General features: G+C 42.1%; 1 protein-coding gene and 1 pseudogene across 1 annotated transcript in view; both read right to left on the minus strand.

Moving 5' to 3' along the window:
* Positions 1-8711, minus strand: part of LOC117511780 — a 33552-nt pseudogene extending 24841 nt beyond the window's left edge.
* A 5648-nt stretch (positions 8712-14359) lies between these two features.
* The window catches only part of LOC117511779 (DNA (cytosine-5)-methyltransferase 3B-like), a 175809-nt gene continuing 164990 nt past the window's right edge, over positions 14360-25178 (minus strand). The window contains 4 exon segments of the mRNA XM_034171678.1: positions 14360-14482; positions 21244-21313; positions 21459-21544; positions 21736-21884. Coding sequence (XP_034027569.1) covers positions 14360-14482; positions 21244-21313; positions 21459-21544; positions 21736-21884 — 428 coding nt within the window.

Raw genomic sequence — 25178 nt, forward strand, 5'->3', positions numbered from 1 at the left:
TCTGATTCTGCATGTGAAGGGGAACACAGCCTGCGAAAAACAGCTCTGGTAGGCAGCGTTTCCACAAAAGCTGCACTTTGCAGCCTGTTGATGAAACCTCTTATAAATCCGACTAAAAGCATTTTTTTGAATAGTTAAACATGATTCACTTAAAGTGTGCATACTTTTGCATCATCTGTGGAGGTGGAGAGCAGCCAGATGGAACAAACCGTGTTTTTAAAAAAATATACAAACACACTGCTTCATTAAATGCGCAATAATCTATTTCAGACGATCAGTGTGGACCCTCGTTCTCTTAAAAGGCTTTATTTTACTCAGCATGTAGCTTTGTAAACTTGCATCGCCGGTGCTACATTGATTAGCTCTTACATTAGTTATGTGATGCTCTACGTCTACAGTCTTCTTCTCAGTTTTTTGTGGGAGCATTACAGTGCCACAAACAGGCCTGGCATATGTACTACAGCATTAAACGAAGCCTTGAGGCAAAGAATTTGCCTCAAACTTTTTTTGTCAACGAATTATTCGAGTTACTCAATTAATTGTTTCAGCCCTAGATTTGAACCAAGGATTTTTTTGATCTCAAGCTCACCAGTTTACCTCTAGATATCTCGCTTTCAGAGACACACTAAAAACACATGGAAGTCAATCTGATGTATATGTACATGCCATGCATTAAAAAACACCTTCAGTCCAAGCTGATCCTTTTTAGTTGTTAAAATACATTAATTTCTCATTATTATTTTCTTTCCTTTTGAAGTCTTGCGTTTTTTGTCTTATGGTGCCCAGTATGTCCCTTGAATTTGGAAGAGCCATTGGATGAATTACTTGATGGATAAAATCCTTCTAAGAATGTGAGCAATTCCAGGGAGTGCGATCTTCTGAAGCTCTTATATTCTGATGTTCCTGGGGATCTTACTGGTGTACTTTTCAGTCCCTTCTTGACAAGCCCAAGAACACCACTAAGAACTGGTTGTGTTATTATTATTATTATTAAGGGCCATCTTATGTTAGTGACAGTTTTCAGGGACATACCGGCCTCGTGGTGCCTTTTGTTTCGTTGACTAGCTTTATTAACATTTACAGACCCATAGAACTGTGGATTGATGTGATTAGCACTTAGCCTAGCAGTTTCATTTTTCACTTTCTCTTCTGCAGTTCCGTCAAGCGTTGTTGTGCACACAATGCTGCTCAGCATAACAGCGACCCCCGGTGGCTAATGTGAGGACCGTCACAAACACATCATGATAGTCGTCTGCTATAACCATGGCCAAAACTGGATGAAACTCTCTTTCTGGAAGAATATGAGGGACATAGGGGTGCTTTTGAGTGTTCCATTTAGTGTTGGTACGATAACCGCCATTGTTTGAGGTAAGACAAGTTTTGTCGATTAGCTTCCTCTGTACCACACTTAAAACTTAAGTGTGGTAACGTAAAACTTTAGCTGACTAAGTGCTTTGTGCAATGAGTAACATCAAAAATTTAAACAGCTAAGTGAGAGATTAGACTGCTCTATGAAACTGGACCTAGGTTTAAAAACTATGCTTTTGAAGCTGTTTTTGTGAATGATTAGTGGCGTCAAACTGGTGAGTGAATGAGCAGAGGCTGAGTATCATCAATATGGAACATGCAGATTGCAAAAAAACCATGATGTGATAGAGGAAATCTGAGCTCAGATTCAAATTCAACACCCCAAAATTACCCTAAATTAGTTCTCAAAGTCCATTCAAGAAAAACAAATTAACCGTTTAAAACTGTTTTATGACTCTGGTGGCGGCTTGTGGAACTCCTGTAGTGAAATTCACAGAAGAAAAAAGAATTCTGACCTTGCATGTTTGGCACAGGCCTCCTTCAAAGAGCGGGTGGAAGGTTGCTGCTCTCGTCTTTCCACACGAGAGACAGAACTCTGCCAAAACACACAACACAAGTCAACCAGACAAAAAGCTCCAAAAACACACAACACGGCACAAATACACAAGAGGGATGGAAGCACAGCGCTTACCTTCTATACTTCTTTATTCCTCAGAACTTCATTCACCATTTGTTCTTAAAAAAAAAAAAGAGAGGAAGTTTTAAAAACAAGGTAACTGACAAGTAAAACTTCACGCTGCACCCAGCAAAGTCTGAAGTAATCTGAAGTGGAGTCATAAAAACAAATCCAAACCAAACTGATACTGTCAAACTGTAACACGAGCGCCAGGATGAAGTTTTATTTACTTCAAGTTTTACCATCAAATTGACCCTGTAGTGGTTTTACTCTCACTCATGTCTGATGACCTGCATTTTTAATCAAAAACTTTTCTTGAAACTTGTTGATGAGATTAGACCTGGACTGGAACAGGTGACATTTAACTTTGGGGTAGATATGAGTCACCAGAAATAACTTTCTCCAAGTGTGGAAAAAAAACCCAAACAAATAAGAAAACAGTAAAACAAGATTAAATTTAAAATAGTAACTCAGGTTTGGTCAGGTCAGGTTAAAGACCAAAACACATGGCTGATTATATGCGTTTTATGGCACGTACCATGAACCCACATACATTTGTCAGGACACGTGGTGGCTTGACACAGGACAGGGAGACCAATGCAGACTCACAGGCATGGTAGGTTGAGATCAGTGCTTCTCAAATACTATCATTTGTCCATAAAATTGTTATAAATACACCTCTCCATAACATTGTATCCTTATTAATATTAAAGAAAACGAAAAAAGAAAGAACTTTAGATCAACTTACAGCAAAAATAACATTATTAACACAGTTTTTAGTCTGTAACAGAAAAAAATTGCATCACTTTGCTTGAAATAAAAAAAAAATCCTTAAAACTATAAACATTTTTGACCAACTGCCATTTGATTCGAGCGCCTTGGGGCAACTGTTTGTTGTGATTTGGCGCTATACAAGAAAAAAGTTGATTGATTGATTGATTGATACTGAAAAACAAAATTCAATAAATCAGTAAATAATAATAAATTCAAATTGATCAGAACACTTACTCCAGAGCACAATATACTGTATAAAACACTTTAACAGACAAAACAAAAATGAAAAAAACAAAACAATTTATGCAGATTTTGTTTTTAGGTTTTTTTTTTGTTGTTTTATTTTTGCAGCACTTGCATCCAGCACGACAGAGACCATGTCAACTGCTGCTCAGCTCCTCTGATACGGCGCTATGATGCTAATGGTGCTCGCTGGTTTACTGAAGCAACTTTCACAAAGCCGGATGACTGCTGGCAATATTCGGCATGTTTTCCCTGAAAAAAAACTCAAGCGGCTTATCTGCGTGACTGGGGTGTAATGTCTTTAAGTGACGCCTTAATTTATTTGGCTTCATGCTGTCCGCTGCCAACATTTTAAGACACAGCGGTCTTTCCTCGTCTCCCACCGCAGTGCAAAAAAACCTACATAGAACTGTGTTCCATTATGCTAGAGTCCTCAATACTCCCTGTGGCACTGCCACCTAGTACAGATGTGCAATTACACTCTTTTCTAGTATGGGGAAAAAAGCATTTTCCCCACGGTCACACACGGCCCCCTCCCCCCGGCATCACATCGTGCCCCTGGAGAAGGACTAGTTTAGTTGAATAAAAGGCTTTATTTGTTAAACAGGCAATAGCAGACAGGGTGCAGACTGGGACATGGTCCATAAACCAGGCAGGGTTTGTTCACACAGCATCAAGGAATAAAGCAGGCAAAACAAAGGCAGAGTCAAGAAACAGGCTGAGTTCCGGGCAACGGCGAGCCGGCGATCAGAGTACACAAGCAAGGTCAAAAAACAAACAGGACAAGAACGAGAGGTGAGAAAGTGAACTAGGTCAACAATCAGACAGTGAACTGTGGAACTGTGAGGGCTTAAATAAGAAGCAGACTAATCAAGGTGATGTGAAGCAGGTGATGGAAGGTTCTGGAAAGAGGTGTGGTTTTGTCAATCAAAGAAGAGGAAGAAAGACAAAGACATGAAAGTACGGGAAGGCAAAAAAAGCGATGCAAAGCAAGAGAAGTAAGTGCCAGAAAAACTAACTGTGAATAACGTGACATGTTCCAGACAAACAATAATGCGTGAGCAAACAAAAGGGGTAAAACTAATAAATACTGTGACTAGTCAGAAAAGGGGAAAAAACAAGAAACCTAATATTAAACTAAACTAGGACAGAAATGATACTGGCTGAGACATAAAACTAAATACAATAAATGATGATGACAAAACAAGCTGAAAGAAGATAACTGATAAACAGAAAATGCAATAAATAACAAACAGAACATGATCTGATAAGAAACACTGAAGATAAATAATAACCAAAACCTGTGACTAAAGCATACTACAATGAATGTGATAAACAGAACAAAACTAAGACTAAAGTAACTTAAGGGACCAAGAGTGAAAGAATAAAATAACCAACTACAGGATAAATGATAACCAAAGAGTGAACCAGTGACGAAAGGAAAACACAAAGAAAAGCAAGAAACAGAACCAAACTGAGATTTACATGACTAAGTAAAACTTAAGAAAAGCAAAACCAGAAACACATAGAGAAAGTACACAAGAACGAAGAACTAAACCCCGAGCCATGGCTGAGCATGACAAAACTGTACTTTAAACTACACATGAAGATGGTTAAAAGCAGTTTTAAAATGTATTATTAAAAGTCAAGATTTCTGTGTTTTCAATAGTAAAAAAAAGGCTGAGTGAAGGATCACGTCCCGATTTCACAATAACCAATCATTGAGGTGGAGCAGGTAGCTGAGTAGATAAGGAGCTGGACCGCCAATATGTAGACCTGGGTTTGAATCTCCCTGTGTCCTTGGACAAGACACTTGATGTACTTTGTCTCTAATGTGTCAGTCCACCCAGGTGTAAACAGATACCAGCCACAGCTAGGGAAGTAACCTGTGTCGGACTGGTGTCCCATCCAGGGGGAGTCACACTTCCGTTGCGTCATCCACTTGACGCTACGGAATCTGGAGATAAGCATCAGCACCAATGGGCCTCACAACCTATAGAGGACTTAGTAAAAACATCGATAAGGCTCCGGTGTCATGGCGTATTATGTAATTATAAAAACACTAAGAACACAGACACTGCACCCATCTACAGGTGGGACCTGGGTGCACATGCCAATTTACCGTCCCACCATGGAAGATGACATCATGCCCGACTGGACAGATCTTCCACCTGCTCCGGGCATGATGGAATCTGCTCAATCTTCATGTTAAAAAGTCACAAAAATTGGGGGGGAGACGACGGCCCTCACAGAGTTGTGCACGTGCAATAACTAAAAATATCCCAAGTGAAGGGCGGTGCATCTCACCCAACAAATGTAATGATTGAACATGTGACCTGAAACACAGTCTGTCTTCATCTCCCAACCCACAATTTTCCCTCATTAGTTGTCAATTTTTTTTTCTTTTATTGACATTTAATTCATTCTGCTGATAACCCGTAAGTTGGAGAGGAAATGGCATCTCACTAATTTAGAAGATCTTCACTTAGCCTGGAAAAAGAGTCTGTTGCTCTATAAAAAGCCCTCCGTAAAGCTAGGACATCTTACTACTCATCACAATTTGAAGAAAATAAGAAAACCCCAGGTTTCTTTTCAGCACTGTAGCCAGGCTGACAAAGAGTCAGAGCTCTATTGAGCCGAGTATTCCTTTAACTTTAACTAGTAATGACTTCATGACTTTCTTTGCTAATAAAATTTTAACTATTAGAGAAAAATTACTCATAACCATCCCAAAGACATATCGTATCTTTGGCTGCTTTCAATGATGCCGGTATTTGGTTAGACTCTTTCTTTCTTCGATTGTTCTGTCTGAGTTATTTTCATTAGTTACTTCCTCCAAACCATCAATCTAATCTATTAGACCCCATTCCTACCAGGCTGCTCAAGGAAGCCCTACCATTAATTAATGCTTCGATCTTAAATATGATCAATCTGTCTTTATTAGTTGGCTATATACCACAGGCTTTTAAGGTGGCAGTAATTAAACCATTACTTAAAAAGCCATCACTTGACCCAGCTATCTTAGCTAATTATAGGCCAATCTCCAACCTTCCTTTTCTCTCAAAATTCTTGAAAGGGTAGTTGTAAAACAGCTAACTGATCATCTGCAGAGGAATGGTCTATTTGAAGAGTTTCCGTCAGGGTTTAGAATTCATCATAGTACAGAAACAGCATTAGTGAAGGTTACAAATGATCTTCTTATGGCCTCAGACAGTGGACTCATCTCTGTGCTTGTTCTGTTAGACCTCAGTGGCTTTTGATACTGTTGACCATAAAATTTTATTACAGAGATTAGAGCATGCCATAGGTATTAAAGGTACTGCGCTGCGGTGGTTTAAATCATATTCGTCTAATAGATTACAATTTGTTCATGTAAATGGGGAATCTTCTTCACAGACTAAGGTTAATTACGGAGTTCCACAAGGTTCTGTGCTAGGACCAATTTTATTCACTTATACATGCTTCCCTTAGGCAGTATTATTAGACAGCATTGCTTAAATTTTCATTGTCACGCAGATGATACCCAGCTTTATCTATCCATGAAGCCAAAGGATACACACCAATTAGCTAAACTGCAGGATTGTCTTACAGACATAAAGACATGGATGACCTCTAATTTCCTGCTTTTAAACTCAGATAAAACTGAAGTTATTGTACTTGGCCCCACAAATCTTAGAAACATGGTGTCTAACCAGATCCTTACTCTGGATGGCATTAAACTCAGATAAAACTGAAGTTATTGTACTTGGCCCCACAAATCTTAGAAACATGGTGTCTAACCAGATCCTTACTCTGGATGGCATTACCCGAGCCTCTAGTAATACTGTGAGAAATCTTGGAGTCATTTTTGATCAGGATATGTCATTCAATGCGCATATTAAACAAATATGTAGGACTGCTTTTTTGCATTTGCGCAATATCTCTAAAATTAGAAAGGTCTTGTCTCAGAGTGATGCTGAAAAACTAATTCATGCATTTATTTCCTCTAGGCTGGACTATTGTAATTCATTATTATCAGGTTATCCTATAAGTTCCCTGAAAAGCCTTCAGTTAATTCAAAATGCAGCAGCTAGAGTACTGACAGGGACTAGAAGGAGAGAGCATATCTCACCCATATTGGCCTCTCTTCATTGGCTTCCTGTTAATTCTACAATAGAATTTAAAATTCTTCTTCTTACTTATAAGGTTTTGATAATCAGGTCCCATCTTATCTTAGGGACCTCATAGTACCATATCACCCCAATAGAGCGCTTCGCTCTCAGACTGCAGGCTTACTTGTAGTTCCTAGGGTTTGTAAGAGTAGAATGGGAGGCAGAGCCTTCAGCTTTCAGGCTCCTCTCCTGTGGAACCAGCTCCCAATTCGGATCAGGGAGACAGACACCCTCTCTACTTTTAAGATTAGGCTTAAAACTTTCGTTTTTGCTAAAGCTTATAGTTAGGGCTGGATCAGGTGACCCTGAACCATCCCTTAGTTATGCTGCTATAGACTTAGACTGCTGGGGGTTCCCATGATGCACTGATTGTTTCTTTCTCTTTGTGCTCTGTATGCACCACTCTGCATTTAATCATTAGTGATTGATCTCTGTCCCTCCACAGCATGTCTTTTTCCTGGTTCTCTCCCTCAGCCCCAACCAGTCCCAGCAGAAGACTGCCCTCCTTGAGCCTGGTTCTGCTGGAGGTTTCTTCCTGTTAAAAGGGAGTTTTTCCTTCCCACTGTCGCCAAGTGCTTGCTCACAGGGGGTCGTTTTGACCATTGGGGTTTTTCCGTAATTATTGTATGGCTTCTGCCTTACAATAAAGCGCCTTGGGGCAACTGTTTGTTGTGATTTGGCGCTATATAAATAAAATTGATTTGATTTGATTCTATTAGTAAATGGAGCCTGTCGCGGCCTCAACTTTACTTAAATTCTGGGTCTTTTAGTGAAGCTTAGGGCTAGCGGCCGGCGATCACCCTAGTTTCTTCTGTTATATCAAATTATACAGTATTTTTCTGTATTTACTGTTTTTTCTCTCTGTTTAAGGTGAAGATCCATCCAGAGATGGGAGTTGTATTCGTGTTGGCGATCCTCCTGTCCTGTGCACCAACAGCATTTGTTGTATATTCGTCCGTGAATTGTTCTGTAATTTATGTTTGTAGCATGGCCCAAGCAGAGGGTCACCCCTTTCAGTCTGATCTGCTTGAGGTTTCTTCCTCAGAGGGAGTTTTTCCTTACCACTGTTGCTCTGGGGGTTAGTAAGGTCAGACCTTACCTGTGTGAAGCGACTTGAGGCAACTCTGTTGTGATTTGGCGCTATATAAATGAAAATAAATTGAAAATTGAATTGAAATATTTGACATATTTAACAAAGTAGGCAGCTGACTCTACCTCTGCTGTAGGACTCCTCTGGTGCGGCTTTGCTTTTACAAACACCGGCTTTGGGCCGCTTGGCGCTGGGAAAATACTCCGGCGGGGAGATGTCGAGTACGTGGTGGTGCAACGGGTTACTCACTGCAGAGTAAGGATAACTAAAATGAAAATGGAAAACTTAGATTGTAGCTGCAGCAGTGAAGGCAGGTATTGGTTCTTACTGGTGTTGTGCGTAGGTTTGAGTCCTCTTCGCCCTTTGGCAGGAAGCCCCCACTGGCCCAGTCCAGCATGGGTTTGACCTGGTCCTCTGGACTGTCCGACTCACAGGGAGGAAACATCTTCTCTGCCCGGATACTGGCCATCTGACCAAACATAACAGCTTAAATGAAATTTAAAAGTTACAACAAAAGGAAAATTGTTGGCCGTCTGTGTGTCATCACGTCCCACCAGCCATCGACATGCAAAGTGACTTTAGACCATGTCTTTTTTTTTACTTCAATCTCACAACTTATGATTGCAGAAATGGCATTAGTTATGCAGACAACAAAGATAATACTGTCCTGTGTGCATGAAGCAAACCTCAGCAGCAACAAAGCATCATGGGAATACAGGTCCAAGCGGCCTCTTTCTACACCAGTGAGAGAATATACTTTGTGAGAAATTACCCTGTTTTCGACTGTAAATATATATTATATATATATATATATATATATATATATATTATAATATATATATATATATATTCAAAAGCAACATTTTTGTGATGGTGCACCAAGATGTGCAAAGTCAGTTATAGTTGGCTAAAATCAAATAGAGCAAAGCATTTTCAGAAGATGAGCAGCTCTCATAAGTTTTTGAATACCTGAAGTGTGTTTGTTAAAAAATCTTAAAAATGATATAATAGTACATTTTTCCAATCTAAGTGCTCATTGATGTGTGATGTGAGTTTGGTGGCACTACAAACCATAAATGTGACATTATTGAGTTTTTATCAAAGCATTTCCTTTCACCGTGGTAACTTGTTGACGGTCCCTGAGCTACATGTCAAGAATAATGTCATTCACAAAGAATGAAGGATGTCTCATTTGAGGAAAAAAAAAAACATTTTGTTCGGTTGTAGTTTGTTGTCTGTATTACAACGTTTGGAACGATGTGTCATTTCATTTAAAACTGATTTACTCGTACGTTATTCAGGTGACCAATATCATTGGTGCTTGCAGCCCCTGGTGGTATGAAGCTGTATAGTCACAAGGGCACACAGAAAAAGTGTGAGTATTAAAAGCGTGAGTGGTGGTGAGTGATTTTATTTAGTAAGTTCAATGTAACTATATAATTGAAAATATATTAAAAATACATGGATGACACAAGAGAGTGAAAACACTGATTTCCACTGTGGTCCATTTAAAAGTAAAATGACAAAATGGACGTAATAATAAAATAAAACAACAACAACAACAACAATAATAATATAATAGTCTGTATATGATAACAAGAACCTAAACAATTTCTAAATACATTAAGACAGTAAATTAACATTCAAAAAAATTTGTAATTAACAGGAATAAAAGGGTTGAGTTCTTCAAAAAACTATTGAGGTCTAAGTTTCTAAAAACTTTCTGGAATCACACACCATTCCAACTCACAGAAACTTTGCACAATTTATTACCACCCTTGAAAAATGTCAGCTACCTATTTAATAAATGCTACCCAATCTGGAGCCGTGGATCCCAGTTGTTCTTCTTCTTTATAGTGAGACATTTACCACCTGCAGTTAGCTTTATTTCTGTTTGGTTTTTGTAAAGTCATGAGAATAGTGTACTTGAAGCTGCGGTAGGGAGTCATATGTTGTCATATGTTTAAGGTCCCATTCCTTCATTTGGGGAATGGGACCAAGAGCGTGTGAGTGTTCTGGCCCATATGTGTGTTTGTTATAATTTGTTTTTCTATCTCATTTTTTTTCATATAATATTTGTTTTTGTTTGGTTTACTGTGTTTTGTCTTTTTCACACCCTTGATGCTTAAAGTGGCCAAATATTGTATCGCCTTTTTTATCAATATGGGACTATACCCACACTGTATACTGCTGGAAAAATGCACATATGGCAGATTGTAGTGCTATGGGTAGATTAGATTCTTATCCTGAAATATGAAGGCCATGCATGGTCCTGTACAGAGGTCTAAGGTTTTCACCCATTTGAAAAATCTTCACATCTTCTCGTCGCCTGTCGTGTCTGTCTCCAGTGTCCGTTACGGTACGTGTTGGTTTGTCCTGAATGTATGTGTGCACACCTGTCGGTGTCATCTGTCTGTCAGGTGTGAGTGTGTGGGCACACCCCCCAGTCTGCCTCCGTTTTATGTATGGGTGTGTGAGCGAGTGTTCTGCATTCCAGTTGTGTATGTGTGTGTCGGAGTGAGTGTACAAGCATGCGGTTCCCTTCTGTGTGCTCCAGTTCCTGCATGTGAGGGTGTGTACGTGATCCTCTGTCTCATCTCACTGTGACGTATGTGTAGTGATGAGGTGTGCTGCCTCCCGGATGTGTGTGTGCACATGTGCATCTGTTCTCTTGTTGTCTGTGTGTGTGTGAGTGTCTTCCGTTGTCTCTGTCTCGTGTCCTCTGTCAGGGATTCCCTGTCTTATCTTGCTGTCCCCTAACTGCACAACATTGTCATGGTCATGCCTGTCAGTTGTGCACGCTGTCTGTTCTCTGCCGTGTCTGAGGGTCTCAGTTCCCACAATCACGTTGCAGTTCTGATGTTCTTGACACACATCTACACTATTCTGTGTGTTGGTCTGATGCCTTGTTCTTTTGGCTGTAAAGTAAGGCTGAAACAAAGATAATAAAAAAACAAACAAAAAACAAAACAATACAAAAAAACTATGGCTTTTCTTCACACAATTTGGTGCTGCCAATATTGTTTCAGAGGGTTATAAATTTAAAAATCTTCTGGGCAAAGCTGGCCCTGCTCTTCCTATCCTGCAGCACTTGGTGCACGGTTTGCTGCATAGCGGTTGTAGGAGAACTTTCCCCCAGTGCTCAATGCGCAACTCGCTGCAAGGAGAACTTTAGCGGTTGTAGGAGAATTTTCCCCTAGTGCTCAATGTGCAACTCGCTGCAAGGAGAACTTTAGCGGCTGTAGGAGATCTTTTTATCCAGCGCTTGGTGTGCTGTTTGCTGCAAGGGGAACTTTAGGCTGTAGGAGAACTTTAGCGGCCTCGGTTCTGTCGACTATGCTGTCTGGAAGCACTTTAAAATTAAAATGGCCATGTAAAAGTTCTGTGCTCTTCTCTATGTTCACGGCAGCAGTCAGCAACAGACTGTCAAAAAAAACGATTAAAAAAAAGTTGTCAGCGTTAATTAATTAATGCATTAACGCAATAATGACACGTTAACTTGCCCAGTCCTATTTATAAGTCTAGCTGCAGACAGAAAGAAGCTGTTTTTGTGTCTTGAGGTTTTAGTCCTGATGGACCTCAGCCACCTGCCAAAGGGGAAGGTGACAAAAAGGCCACTATCTTCCTTGCTCGCCTCAGGGCCCTGAAGGTGTACAGGTCCTGCAGGGATGGCAGATTGCTGTCGATCACCTTCTCTGCTGCGTGGATGATACGGTGTAGTCAGCTCTTGTTCCCTAGCAGTGGCAGCAGCGTACCAGACAGTGATGGAGGAGGAGATGATGGACTCAATGATGGCAGTGTAGACGTTCACCATCATTGTTTTTGGCAGGTTGAACTTCCTTAGCCGCCACAGAAAGTACATCCTCTGTTGTGCTCTTGATGAGAGCTGACGTTCAGCTCACATGTGAGGTCCTGGGTGATGGTGATCCCCAGGTAAAGGGAGGACTCTACTGTTAGGTATATCTGTGTTTATTTGTTATTATATTTTATTTTTACCCGAGGCCAACATATGGCCATGGGTATTACGAAGAGCTGCAAAGACGGACATCCATCCGTCTGTGTACAGCATAAGTCCAGTCTATTATGGCCACAGTCTTCAAATTCACAGGGACCATTCTTGGGACACAGACGTTGGACAAGTTTAAAGATGGCTAACCTTGACATATTTAAGAGGTATTTTAAGAGGTTAAAATGTCACATTCTGTTTGAATCTGTTCTGCTTTGTTTTTGAGTGGTGGGGGATGACAGCCAATCAAAGCAGAGCTGCACCATGACATCAGTGGCCACTCTCATCAAAACCGCTTTGCTTTGTGTTTATATATGTCTCTCATATATTATGTAAAAGCTAGCGGGAAATAAACACTGTCTAAACCTGAAAACACCGTTTTTGTAACTTAATAACTCCTCTGAACTTATTTTGCGGATGTCAGCATGGTGACATCACAGGCTGGTAGCTAGCTGCAAAACTCTGTTTCCTTTGTGTGTAAATACTCTTTGTCATATATTATGTAAAGCTAGTGAGAAATAAACACGTCTTAAATCAAAAACGCAGTTTTTGGAACCTAATAACACCTCTGAACATATTTTGCGGATGTTAGCATGGTGACGTCACAGGCTAGTAGTTACCTGCAAAACTCTGTTTCATTTTCATTTCAAATATAACCTCTTTGTCATATATTATGAAAAGATGCTATAATGCGCTTCCCTCACTCAGGTCATCAGTAACCACAAGTATGTATTTTTTAAAGCACATTATAAATCCCACGGGTCACAATAGAGGCACTCATTTCATGCCAATGTTTCACCAAAGTCAGGGCCTTGATGTCACACCTAATGCCAAGCACCAGCTAGCCCATTATACAACATATGTCATAAAGACAGTATTATGTCAATAACTGCTCTAAGAACAGACTAATTATTCAACAGATTATAGACAGATTTAACTGATGTGATCATAATAAAAGTATACTTTATTCATCAACTCACGTATTATGTCACTATGACTAAGGAATCCCTCTAAAATACTTCATTATTGTTATTTGGAAGTTATATACTTCATTAATTTAATTTAATACATTTGCTGAAATATATATTTTAAGTATTTTTATTTTGGGAAACTTTGCCTAGATTAGAGTGGATTTATCCACAGGAACTGGGAAAGTATGTCATGATACTGTAAAACTATAGGTGGAGGTGTGATTGTAACCAGTGGTGGGCCCAGTTCTGCTATCTGCTAATTAGCAACGCTAACATTGTCTGTTAGTGGATTAGCTTTTCAGCTAATTTCTAAAACCAACCAATTAGCTTCCGATAATTTAGTTCCAGATAACTTTTAGACTGCTAACGTTTTTCTACATAGTAACGGTGAAAAACATTTATAAACCCTGTTGCAGCCTCCTGTCTACTATTTATTTGCAGCAGTGAGGTAGCGAGAGGAGCGGAGGCTCAACTTTACCCCAGGCAGAAGGCGTACACAAAAAAAAAAAGTCATTACCCTTGACAGCATACAGTGGTCAGCTGTGAGAGAGATGTCTTGAAAAGGAAAAGCAGGTTTAACTTATGGTTTTGATTTGTAAATCAAATTAATCCAGATAGAATAACTACATTAATGTAAACTCTTAAAATGTACAAAGTGAATATATAACACATATCTGTTAATTTTAAAATAATGCACTAATTCTGAAGATTTGAACATTAACACACAGATGCCCAAAGGGGTTATGGGTAAACTTAGCCTCCACTCATACTGATTGGCTGACCAATTCATTCTATGTAAAAAACCCAACACAAGCAAATGTAACGTGTGTTGGTGTTCACAAATAAATGTGCTTATGTGAAATATGTCATTTTTTTTCATTTGTAAAAAAAAAAAAAAAAAAAAGTCATTTGCAAAACCAAAAAGTCTGTAAAGTTGTGATTCAGGTTGACAAACATGTGATATACCAGGGTCACAATGCATAGAACACTGCCATCTACTGGCGCCCGGATTATTTTATCCGATAAACGTTTTGGCAGCTGATTAGTGTGTTATCAGAGCTAAGTTTTTGGTTAGCTGTACCCACCACTGATTGTAACAGTGCACATATGTTCTCCATTTACAATGTTTGCGTGTATCACTCACCGCTCCAGCTCTGTGCACCACAGTATGTCCTCCTTCCCATTCATCAGGACAGGAAAAATGCTGGTCCTTCCCTTGTTTGATGGAGTTGGAGCGGTTGTGATGGTACGCACCTTCCCAAACTACAGATGAAGAAGTGGACATGAAAACATCAGAGACAGCAGTTCCAACATTGAGATACAGTAAGGAGCATAATGAAAATATTTATTCACCACTAAATCCAACACTCGAGCCTAATTTAAAGTTTAATCCAAAAGGCAATTTTAGGGCATTTGTTCAAAGCAAGTAATACTGGCCTTGGTGGCCACCAGACCCAGGCTTTGGAAATGAAATAAACTGACAAACAAGCTAATTTCAAACTAAATGTAATTTCAAAACCACATACATGTTGAGAGAGACAGAGAGAATCAAACTGAATCAAACCATCAGCACACTTTATTTCATCAGCATTGACTGAGTGAATGAAACACATTCAGTTTAATTTGAAAACATTAATAATTGTGGAAATGTCTCAAATAAAAAACAAAATGTGCTGATTAAGAACTGAACTTGTCCACACAGAAAAGGAACCTTCTCTATATGATCTTTATTTTTATTATTTTCAAAGTGGTTAGTGGCGTTGGTTTTCAGTGTGGAAGGTTCCCGGTTCAAATCCCACCCCACCACATTTCTCCATGCAATGTGGAGTTGTGTTAGGAAGGCCATCTGGTGTAAAGCTTGTGTCAATTAAACGCGTAGATCCACCTTGGATCTGCTGTGGCGACCCTGAGTGAATAAACAAGGGAGAAGCCAAGAGGACTTATGTAACACGCCCACAAAAAAAGAATTCTCAGAAGCCCGGAAAGACCCAACATAAAAAAAATCCAGACTTGGATTCCAAGCGCAAATTCTGGCTCAACTGAGTGTTCAAGGCATTCTTCCCCAAGGTACAGGTTGGAATCTCCAAACTTCCGAGTGTTTCAAATGCAGCTTAAAGCTTCCCCTGACTTGTGTGAGGGATGCTGGGAAGCACACAGCGACAGCCAATCAGAGTAACAAAAGGCAGCGCAATGTCAGCTAGCTGCTCTCTAGAACAAAATAAACCAAGATGGCAGAAAGGCTTCCAAATATCTTATTTCTGCATAAATCTAATATATTTCTCATATACGAGGTCTATTAGATAATAAACCGACCCTTTTATTTTATTTTTTTAACTATATGGATTTGAATGACGTGCGATTACACCAATCATGCTTGAACCCTCGTGCGCATGCGTGAGTTTTTTCACGCGTGTCGGTGACGTCATTTCCCTGTGGGCAGGCATTGAGTGAGATGTGGTCCCGCCCTCTCGGCTGAATTCCTTTGTTTCACACGCTGCTCGAGACGGCGTACGTTGCTTTACCAAAAATTTTTCTGGACCTGTGAGGAATATCCGAGTGGACACTATTGGAGAAATTAAGCTGGTTTTCGGTGAAAGGTTTAATGGCTGATGAGAGACTATGGGGTGTTTCTGTCGCTATAAGGACTTCCCACGGAGCGGGACGTCGTGCAACGCTTCCAGCCGCCGTCGTCGGCCTGTTTCGACTTGAAAACATCCTAATTTAAGGCTTAATTCACCCAGGACGTCGTGAGAGAACAGAGAAGATTCAGAAGAGGCCGGCATGAGGACTTTATGCGGACATTCCACTGTTTAAGGACATTTTTTAATGAAAGACGTGCTCGCAAATTCTGTGTGTGCCGCGACAGGAGAAACACCTCCGTGTTGAAAACCATTTGTAAAATTCAGGCGGCTTTTGATGGCTTTCAACAAGTGAGTAACTGAGAAATTGTTTAACAGCTTGGGCATGTTCCAACTTGCCCGTTAAGGTTTCCAATGGAGGTGTTTTTCCTGTCGCGACCCCCCGCGGTCGGGTCCAACCCGACATGCGACTCTGTCCGCACGTTCTTTCATTACAAAATGTCCGTTAACAATGGAATGTCCGAATAAACTCCTCATGCCGACTTCTTCTGAAAGTTCTCTGTTCTCTGACGACTTCCTGGGTCAACAGAGCCTGAAATGTGGAAGTTTTCAACTTGAAATGGCGAGACGCTGCCGCCTTGAAGCGCAGATCGCCGTCAGGCACAGTGGGCCATCCTTACAGCGACGCTACCAGACCAAAATCTCTCATCAGCCGTTAAAATTTTTACCGAAAACCATCTGAATTTATCAAATGGTGTCCACTCAGTTGTGCCTTATAGTTTTTGAAAAAAGTTTATCAACAAAGCTGAGCCATTCCTAAACAATGAAAAAACGACGAGAGGGTGGACCACTCCTCACTCAAAGACTGCCCACAGGCGAATGACGTAACCGACAGGCGTGAGAAAACTCTCGCATGCCCACGAGGGTTCAAGCATGTCTGATGTAATCACACGTGATTCAAATCCATATGGTTTTTGAAAAAATAATAAGGTCGGATACTTTTCTAATAGACCTCGTATTTTTTTAAAGATGAGCAAGACATAAAACACTTCTTGATCTAAAAATGAAGCTTTCAGGCGCAAAACCCCATAAACGCCACGTCCACGGGAAAATGAGATAACCACTGCAAGTGAAAGCTTACCGAGGCTCGTATCAGATAACAAAATCAATTTTACTGCAACACCCCATAAATCTTGTGGTAAATGCAAGTCAAGATGCAGTTTGTATGCAGAACCTCATAAGCGCCATCCTAGTTTATGTGCAAAACCACAGTGAATAGCGCACCACTCAGTGGCATGCGCTGAGGAGCATTGGAGCGAAACTTTTAGTCAACTTGGCGTCTCTGTCCTTCTTTACAGCAATGAAACTGAATGCAGTGCAGCAGGGTTTAATTGTGCGCACGTCAGAGAAGAACGCTGTCACGCTCTATTAAGGATCACCACTAATCAAGACGAATCAACACGCTCAGTTGTGACCTCCACGGTATGAGGCGAAATGAGGGTGGTGCATCACATTCGTGGAAGATTTTTTGACAGTCAAAAACATGCTCCACGAAAATCATGAATATCATGCACCAACACGCACTATTAAGAAACCTATTCAGATGCGTTAAGTCACATCAAGAATGTCAGGAATGTGCCAAGAATGACATTCGTAACGCGTACTGCCAATGAGTAAACGCAGCATTAGCGTACATTAAAGTGATGGACTTACTGAGTTTTTCAAACAAACTAAAGGTGGAGACACCAGGTTTTGCAGCCAAATCGATTAAAGGTTGCTAATTAACACGTTTCTGAATAAAGGTTGATTTTCGAGATTCTGCTATTTTGTTCAGTGCACCATAACCATTTCATAACAATAAAGAATGATTCATGGAGATGTCCAACTTCCATCAGGTAACTTCCATCCTTATTTAAAACAAGAGTGGCCTGGTGGAGATACAGGGTTTTTGCGCCTGAACTCTTCAAATGCTGTTTTTGAAACCACATAACACCTCTGAAGTGACAAGACATCTTATGCATGTTAGCATGCACAACGTGGACACAGATCGCGCAAGGTCATCTCTAAACCTCATGCATGTGCACACACGCTTTCTCCTGCAAATGGCATTAAAAGGAAAATAAATTATTCCCAATGGAATTCTTACCTCTGGTGATGGTTCCTGGAGAGGGAACCATCCCCTCTCCATCTTATCCTGGTGGAGAGGTTTGTGTGCTGCTATGAACCTGAGAGCTGTGTTGTCTGGAGCCTTGTGCTCCAGGTGACAGACTAAGAATGGATCACAAGACACCATGACAGAACAAGGCAGAGGAAATGTGGCCCGGCCCGCAGAAAGCCCAGGGCCCCCATCTGGAGCCAGGCCTGGATGGAGGGCCCATCAGTGAGTGCCTGGTGGCTGGGCTTGCCACGGAGCCCAGTTGGGCATAGCCTGAAAAGTCAATATGGACCATCTCCACCCTGTGGGCTCACCACCTGCAGGGGGAACTGCTGGTGTTGTTGCGCTGTCCCATGGTTGGCAGTGAAAGTCAAGGGCCTTGACGGACCAGACCCGGGTCACCTCATTGTGGGGGAGGTGGAGCAATACCAGTTAGATCTGGTGGGCCTCTTCTCCATGCACAGTCTCGGCTCTGGAACCACTATCCTTAATAGGGGTTGGACATTATTCTTCTCTGGAGTTGCCCAGGGTGTGAGGTGCCAGCAGGTGTGGGGATACTCACGAGTCCCTGGCTGAGCACCGATAAGTTGGAGTTTACCCCCGGTAGATGTGAGGGTCGCCTCCCTGCGCCTGGCGGGGGGAGGGGGGAACGCTGACTGCTGTTTGTGCGTATGCACTGAACAGCAGTTTGTAGTATTCGGCCTTCTTGGAGTCCCTGAATGGAGTCCTGTATGGGGCTTCTGTGGGGGGCTCCGTTGCTCTGCTGGGGGACTTCACCCTAGGCCGAAGATCGATGATTGATTTTGTGATCGTATCATTTGATCTGAGGCTACATGTTCTGGACACTCAGGTGAAGAGAGGGGCAGAGCTGATAAATGGTCACCATCTGGTGGTGAGTTGGATGAGAGGGTGGGGGAGGACATTGGACAGACCTGGTAAGCCCAAGAGGAGAGTGCACGTTCAAAGCTTCCATTATTGAAGCTGCAGCGGGGAGCTGTCGCCTGAAGGTCTTAGGTGCCTCAAGGGGTGGCAACCCTCGAGCACCGTGATGGACACCGGTGGTCGGGGAAGCCATCTGACTGATGAAGGAGTCCTTCTGGGATATATCTCGGAGTACTCCAGAGTCAGTTACAAGGGATCGACAGGCCCAAAGGGCAGCACTCTCTGCTGTGGGGGAGGCAAAGCAGTGGGTGTGGGTGGAGTTCGGAGCAACCATGGAGAAGGACTTTCGGTCGGGACCAAGGTGCTTCTGGTGGACTGTGAGGCACCTGAGGAGAGGAAAATGGGGAACCATACAAGCTGTCTACAGGAAGGATAGGACTCTGTAATCCAGCACTGGAAGGAACATTTTGAGGAACTCCTGCATCAGACCAGATCACCCTCTATAGTAGGGGCAGAGCTGGAAGCTGATGGTGGATTTTCATCAATTTCCCTGGTGGAAGTCACAGAGGTAGTCAAACAACTCTGCAATGGCAAGGGCCCGGGGGCTGATGAGATCCGTCCAGAAATGCTGAAGGCTCTGGCTGTGGAGGGACTGTCTTGGATGAGACATCTCTTCAACATTGCGCTGAGGTCTGGGACAGTGCCTAAAGAATAGTAAACTGGGGTGGTGGTCCCCATATTTAAAAAGGGGACCAGAGAGTGTGTGCTAATTAGAGGGGCATTACACTACTCAGCCTCCCTGGTAAAGTCTACTCCAGGATGCTGGAAAGGACGGTTTAGCTGGTAGTCGAACCTCTGATCAAAGAAGAACAATGCAGGTTCTGTCCTGGTCGTGGAACAACCGACAGCTCTTTACTCTCACAAGGATCCTGGAGGGTGCCTGGGTGTATGTCCATCTAGTCTACATGTGTTTTGTGGACTTGGAGAAGGTGTATGATTGGGTACCCCGGGATATACTGTCGCAGGTGCTGTGGGAGTACGGAGTGAGGGGGACCCTTCTCAGGGTCATCCAATCTCTGCAATGACAAAGCGAGAGCTGTGTTTGGGTACTTGACAGTAAGTCGGACTCGTTTTCCGGCGGGGGTTGGCCTCTGAATATCCTGTTTGTGATATTCATGGACAGGATATCGAGGCATAGTCGGGGGTAGGAGGGTTTCCAGTTTGGTGGCTCAGGATCTCATCACTGCTTCTTGCAGATGATGTGGTCCTGTTGACTTCATCAGCCTGTGACCTCCAACACTCACTGGATTGGTTCACAGCTGAGTGTGAAGCGGCTGGGATGAGGATCAGCACCTCTAAATCTTAGGCCATGGTTCTGAGCAGGAAACTGATGGATTGTCTACTCCAGGTAGGGAATATGGTTTTGCCACAAGTGAAGGAGTTCAAGTACCTTGGGGTCTTGTTCACAAGTGAGGGGACAACGGAGCGTGAGATTGGCTGGGGCAGGGGCGGTGTTGCATTCGCTCTACCGTACTGTTGTGACAAAAAGGGAGCTGAGCCAAAAGGCAAAGCTCGCGATCTACTGGTCAATCTTCGTTCCTACTCTCACCTATGGTCATGAGGGTTGGGTCATGACAGAAAGAACTAGATCGCGGGTGCAAGCGGCCGAAATGGGCTTCCTCAGGAGGGTGGCTGGTGTGTCCCTTAGACATAGGGTGAGAAGTTCGGTCATCTGTGGGCAGCTTGGTGTAGAGCCGCTGCTCCTTCACGTTGAAAGAGCCAGCTGAGGTGGTTCGGGTATCTGGTAAGGTTGCCTCCTGGGCGCCTCCCTCAGGAGGTGTTCCAGGCACATCCATCTGGGAGGATACCCAGGGGAAGACCCAGGATTCTATCTCCACACTGGCCTGGGAACACCTCAGGATCCCCCAGTCAGAGGTGGTCAATGTGGCCTGGGAAAGGGAAGTCTGAGGTCCCCTGCTGGAGCTGTTGCCCCCACGAACCGATGCTGGATAAGCAGTTGAAGATGAGTGATGAGAGTGAGTGAGTTCTTCTCAGGAAAATATGTGCTCATCATTAAAATGAGCTGTAATTTTGCAACACATTAAAAAATTTAATTAACATAATAATGCTTGGATTTCGGTGGAAACTAATGTTGTCAGTTTAGTGAAATTTGAAAGGCTGTACAGCTTTAGTTAGAAAGAAACATGTCAAGTATTCTCTGAACACTGGACAATTTATTAACATTGATAATTTGATCATTTTAAAGCTGCACTTTGCCCTAAAAAATAAAATAAAATAAACTTAAGAGTTTTGTGTCGGTCACTTGTTCAACATCAGCCTGTTTTCCATTCACATCTAGAACCAGACTGTAATCCTGGTGGTTTTAATGCAGTTGTTAGACATCTGACCTTTGCCACTCTGCCATGTTCCAGACAGTCCTGCAGCTCCAGTTTGTCCATGCCAGAAGCACATAGAGGCCTGGAACACAAACGCATGTAGGACTAAATACTCCATAAGTCAACTTACAGACCAAGATCTCACACAAACGTTTTCTGCAGAACATCATGCAACAAGTCTAAATGTGAGTTAAAAAAACATCATCCCAGATAAACCTACAGCTGACCTGTTCATTCCTGGCAGGTTCCCCCAAAAGTACCGTGCACGATGAGCCGCAGACACCTCAATGGCATCGATCATCACAGGGTTACACTGCAATAAATACATGATACAACATGTAATGTATTTAGAAGTACATTCTAAATCTAATCTCACTCATTCAACTTCTTCCCCTTTCTGATTCCTGGACGTTAAGACAGTGTCTGAGCTGTGCACTCTTATGAGTTCCCATCGAGTTAACAATTTTTAATCACTGGCCCTTTGAACAAATGTTGGTGACTCACCTCCAGGAACCGTGAGATGTCCCTCTTGTCGTTGACGCCCATGGCGACCACGTTCTCAAACATCCAGAAGAATGGCCGGTCTTCTCCTTCTTTGGGCTTCGCCTCACTCAGCAGACGGTAAAACTCAAAGAACAGCCTCCCTGTGCCTTCTGGAGCAACACAGCAACATGACAGTCACCTCTTTCTCTGAATTACCTTCTGTTCATCTGGAAAGATGACTATTTTTATTGTGAATAATAAATTATTCAAAGGTCACATGTTGGAGTTTAAAGCTACAGTGTGTAGGATATAATGTCATCTAGTGGTGAGGTTGCAGGTTCATTATGCCATCGTCCCTCCATCCATTTTCTATACCTGCTCTTCCAGTTAAGGGTCACAGGTGGCTGGAACCTATCCCAGAAGTCATGGGGAGGAAGTCTATCACAGGGACGCGTACGGTGCATCCAGAAAGTATTCACGGCGTCACTTTTCCCACATTTTGTTATGTTACAGCCTTATTCCAAATGGAGTAAATTCAATTTTCCCTTAAAACTCTACTCACAACACCCCATAATGACAACATGAAAAAAGTATTTTTTTTAATTTTTGAACATTTATTAAAATTAAAGAACAAAGGACTCACATGAACATAACTATTCACACCCTTTGCGCAAAAGTTTGTTGATGCACCTTTGGCAGCAACAACACCCTCAAGTCTCCTTGAATATGATGCCACGAGCTTGGTGCACCCATCTTTGGGAAGTTTTGTCCATTCCTCTTTGCAGCATCAGAGCACGACAGCAGCAGTGGTGTTCTGTTGAGATGAGCTCCCGTAGCGTAAATCAACAGTTAGTGTGTCTGCTTTAAAGACAGGGTATATATTTTAAAGTGAAAAGACACTTGTTACGTGAAAAAACAGAAGAAATAACAAGGTGATCACTGGCCACTAACCCTAAGCTTCACTAAAAAGACCCAGACTGTACAGTAACATACTATGCCAGTATGCTAGCCATACGAAAGGGAAAATAAGTGCATCTTAAATCTGGACTTGAAAGTCTCTAAAGAATCTGACTGTTTTATTGATGCAGGGAGATCATTCCACAGAACAGGGGCACAATAAGAGGAAGCTCTGTGACCCGCAGACTTCTTATTCACCTTAGGGACACAAAATAGTCCTGCACTCTGAGAATGCAGAGCCTGGGCTGGTATGTAGGGTTTAATTGGGTCAGCTAGGTAGGGAGGTGCCAGTCAGTGAACAATTTTATTAGGCCAGTAGCAGAAACTTAAATCTGATCTCACTGGGACAGGAAGCCAATGAAAAGATGCCAAAATGGGTGTAATGCGGTCGAACTTTCTGCTTCCTGTCAAGTCTGGCAGCAGCTTTTTGAACCAACTAGAGACCCCTAATGCTGGACTGCGGTAACCAGAAAATAGAACATCGCAGTAGTCCAATCCAGAAGAAACAAACGCTTGGATCAGGGTCTCAGCATCAGCCATAGACAGGATGGGATAAATCTTCGCTATATTTTGCAGGTGGATGAAAGCAGTCCTTGTAATATTTCTAATGTGGAGGTCAAAGGACAAAGTAGAATCAAAAATTACCCCAAGGTTCCTCACTTTGTCAGTGTGATGTATGACACACGAACCTAGGCTAAGCGTTAACTGGTCAAATTGATGCCGATGTCTCACTGGACCAAGAACCATCATTTCAGTCTTATCAGAGTTTAAAAGTAGGAAGTTGCTAGACATCCATCTTTTCACTGCTGCAAGGCAACCTTCTAAGGATTTATGTGAATGAGATTACCAGCAGTTATCAGCATATATAACTGAGTACCATCAGCATAGCAATGAAAAGTAATCCCAAAACACAGCAGTATGTGCCCAAGGGATGCTACATAAAGGGAGAAAAGCAGGGGGCCTAAGACAGACCCCTGTGGAACGCCAAATTTCATGTCACTAAGGTTAGAGGTAGTGTTACTGTACAAAACAGAGTGAGAACGACTGGTCAGGTATGACGTCAACTATGCAAGGGCACTACCAGTAATGCCAAAATGATTCTCCAACCTATCAAAGAATATGGTGATCCACGGTATCAAACTCAGCACAAAGATCTAACAGCACCAGAACCGTAGTGGTGTTCGAATCCATTGCAAGCTGAAGATCATTCACCACTTTAGTGAGAGCTGTCTCTTATCAGTAGCTGACAGTGTACTGAGGTGCCTTCTGACAAACTCCATGTGGGCTGCCATGTGCCATTTACTAAGGAGTGGCTTCCATCTGGTCACTGTATCATACAGGCCTGATTGGTGGATTGCTGCAGAGATGGTTGTCCTTCTGGAAGGTTCTCCTCTCTCCACAGAGAAATGCTGGAGCTCTGACAGAGTGACCATTGGGTTCTTGGTTACCTTCCTGACTAAGGCCCTTCTCCCCTGATTGCTCAGTTTAGATGGGCTTCCAGCTCTAAGAAGAGTCTGGGTGGATCAGAATTTCTTCCATTAATGGATGATGGAGCCCACTGTGCTCATTGGGGCCTTTAAGTAGCAGAAATGTTTCTGTACCCTTCCCCAAATTTGTGCCTCGAGACAATCCTGTTTCAGAGGTCTACAGATAATTCCTTTGAATGGGTTTGTGCTCTGACATGCACCATCAACTGTGAGACCTTCTGTGTAAACAGGTGTGTGTCTTTCCAAATCATGTCCAATCAACTGAATTTACCCCAGCTGGACTCCAACTAAGCTGGAGAAACATCCCAAGAATGATCAGTGGAAACAGGATGCACCTGTGCTCAATTTTGAGCTTCATGGCAAAGGCTGTGAATACTTACGTACAAGTGATTTTAGGTTTTTAATTTTTAATAAATTTGCAAAAAAAAAAAACAAAAACAAAAAAACAAAACTTTTGCACATTGTCATATGGTGTGTAGAATTGTAAGGAAAAAATGAATTGGAATAAGACTGTAACTTAACAAAACGTGGGGAAAGTGAAGTACTGTGAATGCACTGGATGCAGTGTATAGACAGAAAAGTGAAGTTGGGACGTTGTGTGAAATGTAAATAAAAACAGAATACAATGATTTGCAAATCCTCTTCAACCTATATTCAATTGAATACACCACAAAACACAAGATATTAATGTTCAAACTGATAAACTTTATTGTTTTGTGCAAATATTTGCTCATTTTGAAATGGATGCCTGCAGCATGTTTCTAAAAAGCTGGGACAGTGGTATGTTTACCACTGTGTTACATCACCTTTCCTTCTAACAACACTCAATAAGCATTAGGAACTGAGGACACTAATTGTTGAAGCTTTGTAGGTGGAATTCTTTCCCATTCTGCTTGATGTACGACTTCAGTTGTTCAACAGTCCGGGGTCTAAGGTTCTCGTCTCCATGCGCTGCAGGACGGAGCGTTTTAGAAAATCCTTCATTCCTGCTGCTATTCGATTTATAATGAACATTGTTGA

The sequence above is a fragment of the Thalassophryne amazonica genome, chromosome 6 (assembly GCF_902500255.1).
Source record: "Thalassophryne amazonica chromosome 6, fThaAma1.1, whole genome shotgun sequence".
Classification (NCBI taxonomy): Eukaryota; Metazoa; Chordata; class Actinopteri; order Batrachoidiformes; family Batrachoididae; genus Thalassophryne; species Thalassophryne amazonica.